This window comes from Vombatus ursinus, unplaced genomic scaffold (genome assembly GCF_900497805.2).
Source record: "Vombatus ursinus unplaced genomic scaffold, bare-nosed wombat genome assembly UNPS02014810.1, whole genome shotgun sequence".
Taxonomy (NCBI): Eukaryota; Metazoa; Chordata; class Mammalia; order Diprotodontia; family Vombatidae; genus Vombatus; species Vombatus ursinus.
Window position 1 is genome coordinate 49,429,883 of NW_020954588.1, and position 14,554 is coordinate 49,444,436.

The 14,554-nt window shown below is 48.3% G+C and overlaps 1 protein-coding gene across 3 annotated transcripts in view; it reads right to left on the reverse strand.

Moving 5' to 3' along the window:
* Window positions 1–1,174: 1,174 nt before the first annotated feature.
* PASK (PAS domain containing serine/threonine kinase) overlaps window positions 1,175–14,554 on the reverse strand; it is a 59,946-nt gene continuing 46,566 nt past the window's right edge. For all 3 annotated transcript variants that reach the window (XM_027875817.1, XM_027875816.1, XM_027875819.1), the window contains 9 exons: window positions 9,943–10,118; window positions 9,402–9,569; window positions 7,746–7,871; window positions 7,510–7,644; window positions 6,135–6,334; window positions 4,837–4,970; window positions 3,273–3,422; window positions 2,336–2,385; window positions 1,175–1,312 (listed from right to left, as the gene is read on the reverse strand). In XM_027875817.1, coding sequence (XP_027731618.1) covers window positions 2,363–2,385; window positions 3,273–3,422; window positions 4,837–4,970; window positions 6,135–6,334; window positions 7,510–7,644; window positions 7,746–7,871; window positions 9,402–9,569; window positions 9,943–10,118 — 1,112 coding nt within the window. In that variant the 3' untranslated portion in view covers window positions 1,175–1,312; window positions 2,336–2,362. The remainder of the gene's footprint in view (window positions 1,313–2,335; window positions 2,386–3,272; window positions 3,423–4,836; window positions 4,971–6,134; window positions 6,335–7,509; window positions 7,645–7,745; window positions 7,872–9,401; window positions 9,570–9,942; window positions 10,119–14,554) is intronic.

Below are 14,554 nucleotides of genomic sequence, written 5' to 3' on the forward strand. Positions count from 1 at the left end.
TCTTTGAGTTTTCTTTCTCCTTAGATTTTTGATAATTTCTTTCTTTTCCCTTAGTTTGCCCTATTGCTCACTTTCTCACTCCCTCCCTTTGAATGGCAGTTTCCTCGGGGTTTGGCTCTCAAAGCTTCTCAGCCTCTTCCCATCCTAGGCAGTTCATGGTTCACCAAACTTATTTCTGCCCCCAAGTGATTGAGGGAGAGAGGAGAGGTAGAAAGAACTGGCCCCAGCTAGATTCTGGGTTCTTTCTCTTAGGCTTAGTGGAGTACCACACAACTTCCCTCTCTCTCACTGCAAATCTCAAGTTAGAGCAGTTGTTTCACTCCAGGGTACCCGTCTTTTCAACCCTAGCAACCAGTTCTTCCTTACTGGTAAGAACTGGGTCCAGAACATTTCACTCATTGCTTCCTTCACTTCTTGAAGGATAACATCATTTTGAGAGATCCAGAAATGTTTAGCCGCTCTGGATTTGGCGGAGATAGCCAGGACATGTCCAGAGAACTGATGTTCCTGTCAGTGCCATATCATTATCTCAGGTTTAGCTTGGGATGTGTCCCAGACCCCTCAATGTGGCACAGGGGAGAATGATGGTGTTGGAGCTATCACTGAGCTACAAAACTGGAGCAAACCCAGCCTAATTCTCTAACTCAAGGAAATCTGAAACAGTTTGACTATCCTGCCTTGACAAGAATCTCCTAAGTCTGAAAACAGTGGCTTAATGACTCCAATGAGAAAAACTAAATGGATGAAGAAGGCCTGTTGTCCAGACAAGGCTATGTCATCATTTCCCAGCCAGTACAGATAATGAGCCTTGGCTGTCTTCCAGGCCAGGACTCCTCCCATTAGCCCACACTGCCCATCTGCGCCACTAAATCACACAATCTAAAGTCATTATAGAAATCAATTTAATGTGTTTATCAAATTGTACACAAAACCTGGGCAATTGAGTTCTTTTCTTGGAGGGAATTTAGGGGCCTGGAACCAGAAACTGATGCATCTAGGAAGCAAAGTGACAGGCATGATGCAGACTGCAAATATGGACTACACCCTCGGTCATTTGTATAACATTCATTTTTAAACACATTCCCAAAAATGTGGGGAAAATTTTAGCCTCAGCATTCCATTGCCAAGGTATTAAATTTTCCTTCTCCCCAAAACACATGACACATTTCTACTGTTCAGTTTAATGAATTTTAATTATTTTCTCTTACAAAAAAGTGACAGACTTCAAAGACACGGGCTTGTGCATTCTTGGAGGCAGCTCAGCTTCACCTTTGGAGAGCACATTCTCAGGATACTTTAGCCACTGGAATTCCTGAGCATTTTAAGGAAAAACAGGTTTACTTTTCAGTCCTGCAGAAAGGAGAATTCTTAGAACATAGAGAAGCAAATCAGTCTTAAGAGGTAAACGTCACAAGCTTCCTCACTGTCGTGCTGTTCTTTAAAGCAAAGCTCGTCTAAGCAAAGACCTGGACGGAGGTTTTCAGTCTGACTCTACTGAAGAGAACACATTTAGCAAATGGGAGCTTTTCCAGGAAGAAGAATTCAAGCGGCGCCATCAATGAGGCACGTGTTCTGAGGGTGGAAGGGCGCCGCTTTGTCGCTGTCCGTAACTACAGGAAGCAACTGTACCTGGCCGAGACACTTCCTTCTAGCCTGTCCCCCTCAGCGGTGACCATCAGCAGAAGGCACCTCTCTGTCAGCGAGAGTTGTAATGTATAGTAACAGCCACCTCTGTGCTTGGAGGTGCCGGCTGCCCAGCAGGGTGCAAAGCACGGCCCACTTACCTTGGTCAGCCCTGAACTGGAACTGAAAGAAAAAATACTCGGAAGGCTCTGGTCAGTTTGGGCCGACAATTCTATGGAGTTCAAACGTCTGCCTCTGACGGGCACAGACCACGTGACACACACAAATACAGGAGAGGAGGAAGGAAGGGCGAAAGCACAAGCATGTCTAATGTCCTCTGTGAAAAGCCCCGTCACAGTATCAAACTTCACACTACAACTGTTCTTTTCAAATTCACACAAGGAAAATTTGAAAATAGAATCCATCCCATACACTCAGGGCGCGGTTTTCTTAAGATTAGCTCTGGAGAGCATCAAGATTGTCAGCGTCCCACCCTGCCCTCCCCAAGGAAGGGTTCTGAAAACAAGGTGGTGGAGACGGTGAATGAGCCCAAAGCTATTCCTCAGCAGTGAAGATGGCAGGGAAAGTGCGAGTCATGGGATGGCCCCAGGCATGGTCCTCTGGACACAGGACACAGCAGCAGCCAGCAGCAGCAGCTTAGTACTTAAAAAGACACAATTAGTCTACTTTGACATTTTGAGGTCCTACTTACTGTTTCGTTCAGTTTCCTCTCTCTCCTCTAGGGTGAATGAATACTACTTTCTGAAATGAAAGGACAGTTATTAAAAGCATGCAATTAAAACAATGCACACCCTGCAAATTAGCCTGTATGACAAAGGCAGAGACAGTTAGTGGTGGAGGAGCAGTAAGAAGGCAGGCATACTAACAGACTCTTGGTGGGGCCGTGCACCAATCCAAGCAGGATGGATTCCAAGAATGCCTACACTGTTCCTGCTCTTTGGCCTGCGTGTGTATCTGTGTGTCTGCACACACACATTCCCCAAAACATTCACCACAAGGCTCTTCATGAAAGTAAAAACAGAAACCAAGTGGGTGTCCATTAATGGAGATTAGCTGAAAAAATTGGAGTACATGAATTTATGTAAAGGGATGAGGAATTCAGAGAAACAACCCTGAACCATGTACATGAAGCTGACCTGGGTGGGTCACTGAAGAAGCCCCCACCTCACTTCTCCCTGCAGAGGGCAAAGAGCACCAAGACTGCTGTACACAACGTCAGAGGCGACCACTATGTTCAGCATTTCTGCTTACTCGTTTTTCTTGCTTACAAAGGGTGGTTCAATGTAGGGAAGACAGGGACTTTTTTCCCCCCGGGAATGGCAATGAGGTAAAGACAAAAGACATCCAAGATATTTTTTAAAAGCTCAGTTACAGTTCCATATTATCTGCTCACATTGACCTCAGGTGCTAAATATAAGAGTTTTGTTGCTTCCAGTGAGCATTCTAGAGAACCTTCTGTGGACATTCTTTAAAACATACCTGGAATTACCACAGTCATTGCAGAGCCAGCTAAAGTTTGTGGAGCACCCCATCTTAAGGTGAATCAATGCCAGCTATGTCTGGGGCCTTGTGTGGAGCAGCAGCCTACCCCAGCACTTGATGAGCCCTCTGCCTGCCCTGCCTCTTACCTGGTATGGCAGCTGAGTGAAACACCTCCTGCCAGGAATAGTTAGCTAAGTTCACAGGCTGGATTACCCAAGGATGGTGTATCAGTGTGTCCAAGGTCATGCGCTCTTCTGGGTTGGGCTCCAGGAGCCCACAGAGAAGGTTCAAAAGGTCTAGGGAGAACAGAATAGGATCACCCATGGAGCAAGGTTCTACCCACAGCAAACAGGCTCTTATGCCTCCTACTTCAAATTCCTCCTCAGGTCACCCAGCCCTTAAGCCAGAGACTTTCTGGAGAGCTCCAAGCCCCTTTCTATGCCTTAGAATGTCACCAGTGATGGAGGAGAGGAGGTGGATGTGCAGGAGAGTCAGCTGAACTGGGGACATCAGGGCAATGGGCCACAATAATGAGCAGGGGCCACAATAATGAGCAGGGGCCACAAAGCACGGAGACTGGGTAGACCAGGAAGTTAAGCCCCCCAGCCCACCCTTCTCTTTCAGACAATGCAGTAAGGGATGTGTCGCGACTTCAAAATTAACTTCAGAAGACTAGAGAGAAACTGGTAACAGCCCCATTCCCTTTTACTGTCCTGTTACCGAGCCATCACCTACTATGTGACCAAGGCCCTGCTCTTAACCCCAGGCATGAGCTCAGAGGAAAAGGAGTCCCATACATTTACCACTCTCTTCATAAAGCACAGCAGGGGGATTTCTTCAGAACTCTTGCCTGGAGGCAATGCCAACAACCATGTTGTAGGTTAGCTCATTACTTGTATGCGGTAACTATTTCTGAAAGGACGTGACTGACTGACCCACAGTACCTTCAGCATCAATGTCATACCAAATCACGTCCTCAAGGGGTACTTTCTAGTTCAGCTCTTCTAGTATTTAGTGAACAAGTGTGTGTTCGCCTCCCCTTGTGACACCTTGTGCCACATTTCCATCTTATCCTCTCTTGGCCTGCATACGTCTGAGTTGAACAACACTGATCTGGGTGACCTGTCCTCCTGTGGAAGGCACTTCATCACCTCGATTAAGAGTCACACTTCTGTGGCTGGCCACTGCGGAGATGTGGTCATAGCACGTGGCCTTCCAAGCATCCCCACGCACCCAGGATTGTCCAGAGCTCCTCACCGTCCCAAAGGAGGTTGGTCACAGAGGAGAAGACATCCCCCCAGCTCCTTGTTCTCGTTCCTACCCTTCTCAAGGAGATCCTGTTCTCAGATATCTCATGTGCACAGAAAGTGTGAAGAGCTCATTTCTAGAGAGCCATCTGAAGTGGACAGCATGTGACATCTTAAGAAAGGACATTCCCACAAGAAGCCAGTGACCTAGCTCTTAGCCCAATGTGTAGGAAAGCTACCATTCTGCCTCCAGCATCAAAAGCCTTAAAGAATTGTAGTGCTGGCCTCTAAGTGTATCCTGGTTCATTGCTTTTTGGGGTCAGAGAATTAGAGGATCAGGAAAAAGGGAAGTAAACAGACTCCCAAGAAGGAGATAAAGTGACCGACCACTATGGAAGGAGAAAGAAAATGGAAACATGGAAGCTCTTAAGGGAGGATTCATGATGAAATGAAATGTACTTACCAGGTGAGACTGAAAAGGGAGGCAGGATTACAGCCTCCAGGGCCTCATCTAACTCATTAAAAGGATTCTCTTCAAACATTAAAGTATAGAGGGTCACCCCGAGGGCCCACATCTCCATTTCTGGTCCTTGGTAGCTGTTCAGAAATAAGCAGCAGTCAGTCACACTCACAGGCACATCCCAGCCATCTGACTACACTCCTGGAAGCTGGCCCTGGGCACACTGTCTCTCCCCTGGTAGGCGCCCCTGCGGGAAGCTACCTGCCTTTCACTACTACCACTCACTCATTCCTTGACAACAGGAGAAGGCACCCTCAAGACTGTACCTTGTGAGGAATGAAGCAGGCGCTGGGAGCACGGGTCTTACCCCCACGGCGTTCATTCATGCCCTCTGTGGGTACGAATGCTTCTATACTGGGAGGAATCATGTGTCTCTCGTTGAGATAAAGTACGACACTTTACCATTCAGAGGGAACCTAACCCACGAGATGCCAGGCTCAGTCTGACACCCTTTACGGAGCAGACTCCAAGTGCCTATGGTCAGAGCCAGCAGCAGCCTCTCGATGCCCTGACAAACGCAGCCTGGATGGTCAGCCGATGAACCCGGGCCGTCTGGTGCCTCGAGCAGCCTGAGGACCTCCAAAGATGAAGCGGGCGGACCCAGGGGCAACCCCTCATGAGTCAGAGCTCCTCGACACAGCTCTATTGAGATAAGGCTGACATTAGGGTAAGGTTGGTCTGACCCCCGTTCGTGGAGCAGACCAGATTCAGAGACAATAGTGATGTGCCCTCAGGACCTCAGAGAAGATGAGCCTGGGAAGATCCATGTGTGCCCTGTGGGCTCACAGCATCCTCAGAGCACTGGAGGCCCTGGGCTGGGACCAGCGCCCTACAACTCTCAGCCCCTTGCCTGGTGAGCTGCACCATGCATAGAAACCTCAGTTTGGGAAACAGCAGCAATCTTAAATGTGAATCCCCTACATTAACCGAATTTGCTGGCCAGATCATTAACACTTTATCTTTTGAATGAATAACCTGACGTCACTCTGGGCGCCCACATAATTATTCCTTGGTAAATCTAGCATTCTCTCCACTTATCTGCAGAACAAGACACCCAACATGCAGTCACTTCAGGGCCTCCTGGCGAAAGCCACCCTGGATCTGAGGTGCTGGGCTGGGTGCCCTCAGCCTCTGATTCCTCTCCTTATCCTAGCAGAGGCCTGTTTCAGAGCCCTTCTCGTAGCCAGCCAACAGCACGGGGATTGAGACAAGAGGGAACCCGGCGATGCTGGGGTACATACGCATGTCCCATGAGGACTTCTGGGGAGCAGTACTCGATGGTGCCACAAAAGGTGTAGAAGCATTTGCCAGGTTCCATATAAACAGCTGAGCCAAAATCCACCAGCTTAATTGTGAAGTCCTCTGCAATGATGATGTTTTCATCTTTAATGTCTCTATGGATGATGTTTTGGGATCGGAGGTACACTAGGGCTGACACCACCTAAAACACAGGTGGAGACGGGGGTCATTGTCAAGCAAAGCAAATCTGCTCTCCTGTCCAGCCAGCGGGGCCACAGAAAGAGGACGGGTCACCACACCAGACTTGGAGCCTGTTGAGACCCATCCCTTGTGAAAGCCAAGAATGTCGACCGGTCATGCTCATGAGCATGCTAGAGCTGGAGGGGACAGAGGGGCTGGCCTCCTTCCCTGCTCTGCAGCGGCAACGCTCTCCAGACTGGGTTTGTGGAGGGGGCAGGGAGGAGGCACGTCGTGTCGTTTCCTGAACTTGAACTTGCAATGAGATGGGAAGAAAATCAGAGAAGTGCGTGTGCATGTGCGGGGGTGGGCGGTGTTTTAAATGAACTCAGTTTTGAATTAGAAGACTAAAAAATCTCAAGTCAAGATATATGGACACCTAAGAGAATCCCGAATGTTCGATTTTAGTCAGTGTTACACTGTCCACACCATTTTCAAAGTTCCAAATAATAAAGATTCTAAGAATTCCCTCAAAATGCAGGCTCATTTTAGACGTGTGGTACAGTATGGTAACTCTCACTTTGAGGAAGCAACGAATACCACATATATACACACGTACACAGACACACACACATATATACATGTATATCGGATGTGTAGGTGTGTGTGTGTCTAGATAGTGTCTTTTAGTAATAATGTGGCTACTTTATACTCTTTTGTCATATGGAACATGTGGGGATATCTGTCTTGCATTGAGAGGAAGGAGGATTTTAGAACACAAATGTTCTTTATAATTTTCCCCCTTCTCTTGAAGCCCCCAAACCTTCGCTGGGAGGATCAAGGCCCCCTCACTTTTTTAACACTACCTGTTCAGAAAGGGTAAGCCTCGAGATGCAAGAATTTTTTCTTTCCTGTCTTCAGGATGCCGGAAGGCCTCCATAAACATTACTGGTCATGACAAACTGAAGACTATCTATCATCCATGCTGCCGCACTCCTCAGAAGCACCCAAGCCAAACAAGAATCCCCTCCAACCTGCCCAGCCTCCTCGAAAGCAGGAGCCTCTTCGGCACTGACCACCTCGAAGTCTCTCTCCCTGGTAGCACACACATCCCTCAGGAGGCCCATGCTTTCTAGGCAGCGCACAGACCCGCCCATGGACACGTGAGCCTGCCCCGACCTCATGCAGTCCGCCACTCACCTGTCTGAAGATGTAGCTGGCCAGGGGCTCGTCCAGAGCGGGGTGGTTGTCGATGAATGTGAAGAGATCCATGCCAGAGCCATGTTTCTCCATCACGAGCTGGAAAAACCCTTCGTTCTCAAACACGTCTAGTACCTGGAAGAAGGAGGAGAGCGCCCCGTTGCCATGGTGTGTGTCCCTGTTCCCTTTCCAACAGCTGAGCAAAGAGCATCGAAGCAGAGGGAACAGTCACGCACCTTAATGATGTTGGGATGCTGCATCTGTGAAAGAATGGCAATCTCTTGAGTCACTTTTCCCATTTGGGGATCTGTCACCCAACACTCCTCCAACACCTTCTCCTTCTTAATAAACTTGACCACCACCTACGGCGAAAAGAACATCAAGGACTTCCCTCGACCTTGGACCCTGCTGATCCAAAGTCTGTGTCCAACCCTGCAAACCCTCGGGCATGAGGAAGCATCCAAGCTGTACTGCACAGAAACGGTAGGCTGGGAACGTTTGATTTGTTTCCTAAATCCTTCAAAAAGACATTTAAAGTAGCCATGCCAATGATAACGTTACACACATGTACACACGAACATAGGTTGTTCTGTTGCTCAGTCATGCCTGACCCTTCCTGACCCCATCGGGGGTTTTCTTGGCAAAGGTACTGGAGGGGTTGCCGTTTCCTTCTCCAGCTCATTTTACAAATGAGCAAGGCACACAGGGTGAAGTGACTGGCCCAGGGTCACATGGCTACTAATTGTCTGATGCTGGATTTGAACTTAGGTCTTCCTGACTCCAGGCCCGGCACTCTTTCCACTGTTCCACCTAGCTGACTGTGTATGCGGAGGTCTATGTAGCTGTGTATGTATGTGTGGGTGTATATGTATCTGTGTATACAATGTACATATAACACATAGATCAGCAAAACAAATCTGTGCATCTACATAAAATCAGATGAGAAGGCTGAGATACCAGAGACCCCTTAGGTTTCTATACCCTCTGCTGCCTGTTTCTCTAGGGAAAAAATACTTCATCCCCAATTAAAACACATTGACCCTATCATGTTTGTAAAATACTCAGAAAGCTTTCTCAGTTCAGTTTTTTTCTTTTTTTTTTTGGTGAGGCAACTGGGATTAAGTGACTTGCCCAGGGTCATACAGCTAGTAAGTGTCAAGTGTCTGAGTCCGGATTTGAACTCAGGTCCTCCTGACTCCAGGGCTGGTGCTCTGTCCGCTGCGCCCCCTAGCTGCCCCAGTTCGGTTTTTCAAGTTGTTAAGTCTTAAACCACTTGCCACTCCTCAAAAGCAAGCGGGTCATCTGGTGCTAACCCTACCTGACTTGGTCACATAGGAGCATAAGAAAGGTCCTCCATCATTGTGCGTGACCCAAAGAGGAAGCAGAAAGCTCCCTGGGGGCAGTACTCCATTCAACCCCAGCTGTCACTGAGCAGACAGGGATGGGTCTCTGCCCGATCCCTCCAAGGCAGCAGAGGTGTATTTACCCATTTCAGGAGGTGCTCAGAAGAGAGCACCTCCAGGGACTCACACACAGATTCTGTCACCCCGACAGACGTCCTGTGGGACACACATCTCATTACTGACATGGTGCTCAGAATCATCTTTCTGGTCTTACACCACTTGCTACTTCCCAAGCATCTCCTGCTATGAGCTCCTCAGGCCTACCATGAGACAGAGAGGAAGTCCCAGGTGTATCTTTGCACTCTTGTAGAACATCCACACAAATAACTGACATTAAAAACCTCCCCAAGCTCCCCTCTGCCCATCCCACGCTGGCCGACCACCATCAAAGGACATAAAAGAGCAATGGTGCAGGCAGGCAGCGCTACCACAAGGGGCAGCGGGCAGGGAGGCCTATGCCTGCTCCATGCCTACCAAGAGGGTCTTTACCTCCTTGTCTTCTTCCTTACTCTTAGCAATCCAGACAGAGCCGAAGGCCCCACTGCCAATGGGCCTCAGGGTGATATAATGCTTAGAATATTCTCCATCATAAGCCCTCAGTCCTTCCAAGTCTCTGTCCCGGGAGTATTCATCCAGATAATCTTTTGGTCTTCTCATCTGGAAAAGAACACAACAGAGGCCTCAGGGGCCAGATGGTGAAGTGGACGAGCAGTGGCCCGGCCCGGCCCGGCCCTGCCCAGGCCACAGAAGGGGCGCTCCATGATCCCTTCCTGACAGCATCTGGAGCCACCGTGCCTGCCAGACTGCGGAGAGAAGGATCAAGTCTTTAGGCACCAAAGTGGACATACTTAAAAATCAACAAAAACTCTCTCTTGTCTCTTCCCATTCAAAAAAGGAAAGGAAAGGAACATTGTCAGGCCAAAAGATGGTGAGCACTAAGTGAGAGGTCTATAGGAGAGGCCCTAAGGAGATCATTTGGCCCAGGCTCTGGGAGGTCAATGACTGGCCCAAGAGGACCTCAGATACCTACTTCTGTGCCGCTCCTAGGCTCTTCCAGTAAGGACTGAGATGAGGAGCAGAAGCTGGAAAACAGGTACTGGGCCCTTCCCATTGTGCGATGGTTTTGGAAGAAGTCTTTTACCACCCAGCAGCAAAACAAATCTGCAGGTCCCTTTAACTCCACGTGCTTTATTTCAAACTGTATATCTAAAGGAGAGGGAAAAAAAGCACGACGATGTGGAGGCATCAGACACAGTGTGAGGAAGGGGAGAAGGGAGGTATGTGGAAAGGCTCAAACAGGGCTGGGCTTCAGGAGGCCAGGAAGCAGACCACCATCACAGGGCGACGTGACAACATCGGCAGTGGACACCGGCGGCACAGACACCAGGCTGCTCGTGGCCTGGGACCAGGACCGAAGAGAGACCCAGGCCAACAAGGGAGGAAAGGTCAGCCAGTCAGGCAACAAGCACTGATTAAGCTCCTACTATGTGCCGGACACTGTGCTACACACTGGGGGTACAAAGAAGGGCAAAAGACAGGCCCTGCTCTCAAGGAGCTCCCAGTCTGATGAAGGAGACAACAGGCAAACTGCTGGGTACACACAAGACACAGACATGAACGTGGATTGGGAAAGGCTTCCGGTGAAGGTGGAGGAAGCCAGGAGACAGAGGTGAGAAGGAGAAACCTCCCAGGCCTGAGGGATGGACAGCTGGTGAAAACTCTCAGAGTCAGCAAATGGAGCATGTCGTTCAAGGAACCAGAGGGAGGCCAGGGTCGCTGGATTGTAACAGGGAGAAAGAAGACCGGAAACGTGGGGCAGGGGGGTGGGTTAGGAAAGGCTCTGGACACCAAACATGGGACTTGATTTCTGACACTGGAGCTGATAGGGAGCCCCTAGTTTTGCTGAGAGAGAGGAGGAGAAAGGGGTGACCTGGTCAGACCCACATTAAGGCAGGTAGACCCACCAGCAAGGCTAGTGGAAGAGTCCACCAAGGTGGCACTGTCAGAGGAAAAAAGGGGGCGTGTGTGAAAGATGTTACAAAGGAAAATCAACAAGCCATGGCAACACCTTGGATCTGGGAGGAATACGAGACAGGGAGGAGCCCAGGATGAGTCCTTGGTTGGGGGCCTGAGGGACTGGGACCGAATGGTAGAACCTTCAGCAGTAACAGGGGAGAGAGGAAGATGGGAGGGGTTTTGGGGGGAAAGATGATGAGTTCAATTTTGGATATACTGAGTTTCAGATGTCTAAGAGACATCCAATTTGAGATATCCAAGAGGCAGCTGGAGATGTAAGATTGGACACGAACAGAGAGGTTATGGATGGATGAGCAGATTTGAGAATCATCGACATAGAGAAGATATCTGAATCCAGGAGCGCAGATGAGATCACCAGGGGAAACAGTATAGAGAGAGGAGAGAAGAGAAGAAGGTCAGGGCAGAACCCTATGGGACACCTACGGCTGGCAGGAGGCAAGGGGAAAGGAGGACCTTCTCTCCTCACAATTGTCTGTTCCCAGCAAGGTTTCCCAGGGCTCACAGAGAGCAAGAAGCCCAACACCCGGGGACGCTTTCCCCAGCCGTGCCCTCTCTCCCTGTCTACAAGGAGAAGGCAATAACACTGCTCCTTTCCCTACTCAAGGGCACAATGAATGCAGGTTCAGCTCTACTTCACGAGCCTTTTCATCTGTGCTTTTAGCAAATCGGTCACCGAGGTGCCGGGCGGCAAGCAGCAAAACACCTTGAGTGTGGGGACTACTGGAGGGATAGGATAGTAAATACATCGAGAACTTTCTATTTTCGGAGGATGAGAATGAGCTAAGTTAAATCACTCTGAGGGACGAAAGAGTAGTAAAGAGGTAATAATTGACGGGAAGGAAAATATAGAAGGAATAAATCAAGTCAATGCAAATAAAAGTATAATAATGAAAAATGTTCAGAAAGACTTTTCTAAGCAACAAAAAACTTCCAACTTTTCAGAGAGAAGGATGAAGGGAGGGAAAGCAGAGAACAGAAGAAAAGTAATTTTTTTCAAGACCTTAGAACATTACCAAATTGTCAGAGCTGGGAGGAACCTTACAACACAGAATGTCAGTGCTAAAAGGGATCTTAGAGCACAGAATGTTCAAGTTGGAAAGGCCCTTAAATACGGATCATAGAATGTCAGTGAAGGAAGGGACCTTAGAACATAATTCAGCGCAAGTCAGAACTGAAAGGGTATTAGAACATGAGACACAGGATATGGCCACCAGAAGGGACAGTAGAGCACAGAAAGTCTGCACTCCAAGGGCTCTTGGAATAGGGAAGGTCACACAAAACTGCAAACGACTCTATTATGCCAAAGCTCAGAAATGGGCCAGCCGAGGGGTATCCTGAGAACCCCTTTCTTTCTTTCTAAGCAAGATGGCGGCTGAGTTAGATCCCCGCCACCCATGACCTGAAATTTAGTTCCATCTCTGCTCCTGACTCACTACGACCTCAAGCAAGGCCATTTCTCTTGGGCCCTCAGGTTTCTCACTTGTAAAAAGAAAACATAGGAGACAACACTGGTACAGTGGACCTCAGTACAAGTCTCAGCTCTCAATCTAGAATCTTACGGCCTATGACAGCTTGAACAAGTCATTTAACCTCTTAGAAAAGGAATAGGTCTGACCTCTAAGGGCTCAAAATAGATGGCCCCAGGAAGACCCTGGAAAATACATTTGTGAAGACAAAGACTAGGAGAATGTCATTAAGACTTCTGCAAAGGCACCTGGAGTTCTTTGACCTCTGGCCCCCAAAGCCTTTGTGGATACAGGGGTGAGGAAATCCTACCTCCCCTCCAAAAAGAAACAACTTTCTCCCTCTAGACTTAGAAGAACATGGCCTCATACTCTGCTGATTATAATTGGTGGATTGACGCCTAAAATGTATGCTGCACCCATCCCAAAAGGAGCTCAGTGAATTAGCTGAATTGTAGTGATTGGACCCTCCCAAAGTAAGCAGTGTGCTGGAAGTCGTGTACCACAAGACTCTTTTTATGCTGAATGACAAGTTTAGCTCTGTGCGCTTAGTTGTTCCCTCCCACCTGGTGACACAGCTCTGTTCCAGCCTCAGGAACCAGATAAAACAAGATAAAGAATTAAAACTTACATCTCTCCATGTAGGCCAGCTCAGTAGCTACACTCTCTCTTTGTATCACCAGGACCTAGTACAAGGACTGGGCGTTTGGATGGCAATAAATTCTTGCAGAATTAAACTGTTGCAAAATCTTCTTTGACTCTACTCCCTAGTTATAGGTAAATGGCCAAGCCCCCTACCTTGTGTCCAGGCCCTATCGTATCTCTCTTGCCTAAGTCCCAGTTTGGGGACCCTGCCTCCTGCCACAGTTCCTCCGTAATCCTCCTAAGGATGGAAGGCTACAGTCCCCCATGGTTGGGGTGCAAACCCCGATAGCCCAACAGCCCTGATACAGATTGCCTGCCCCTAGACACCGATGCTCCGCCATATACATTCACTCCTCAGTGTGGAGTCTCCATGACTGCCCTTGACATCTATGATTTTCTGACAGATTTCCCTGATGGTGTCATTTTAAGTTTGGTCCAGCGCATGGCCACCTCACTGTTGTATACATCAAACATGCATACAAATACCTGTACATCGTCTACCTCATTTAAACAGGAGTTTCTTGAAGGCCAGGGATACATTCTTGCCTTTCTTGTATTACTAGCACTTAGCCAAGTACTTGGCATGGGGACTTTATAAGTGCTTGTTGACTGATTGCTAATATAACATTAGTTGGTAAATTCATGTTTGCTGAGGAATCATGGCTTCCTGACGTTCCATTTATACTCCCTAAACTAGAAGTCATTCAACACATGACCCCCTGGAATGCCCCCACTCCTCTAAGCAAACTAGCCCCTTAATTTTCCAGACAGCCCCAGTGTACTGTACCTGAAGGATCTGCAGGAAGCCAGGAGATGCAATGTTTCCTATATATAAGGGGAAGGTTGGGAGCCTAGTCTGCTGCTGTCTTTCTGTCTGTCAATCTGGGCCCGCCTTGTGTGCTTCTCAAGGTTCGAGTCACCAGTTGACATAAGACTTGGGAACCCCAGAGGCCAGAAAAGGAGAAGGGGGAAGGGAATCAGCATTTCTTTATCAATGTTCTTATTTGATCCCATAATAACCCTGAAAGGTGCTATTATTGTCCCCATTTTACAGTTGAGGAAACTGAGGCAGAGGGAGGAGAAGTCATTTGCCCAGGACACACAGCTGGGAAGTGTCGGAAGCTACACTTGAACTCATCTTCCTGACTCCAGGACCAGTACACTGTCCATGGTACCACCTAAAATCCAAGTCATGTTCTCAGCCTCAACAATCCTCAACAAAGAAAAGGTAAGTCTTGGCCTGGTCATTTGTGACTCCAAATATTCTTGAAAAAATTTTTATTTCCTATATATGCTTTGTGTCTTTCATTTCTCTAAGAGAGCTACTGGCTTACCACAAAAGGATTCATTTAGGAAGCATCAGCTGTTAAATGGTAAGGAAAGTGGCCCAGAGAATCATAGAATCTCTTCTGTCCCCCACAAGTCCCTATCTATCCTCAACTAAGTCACTAACCATTAAACTAAGTCCTAATATCCTTTAAACATCTCCACCAAGCT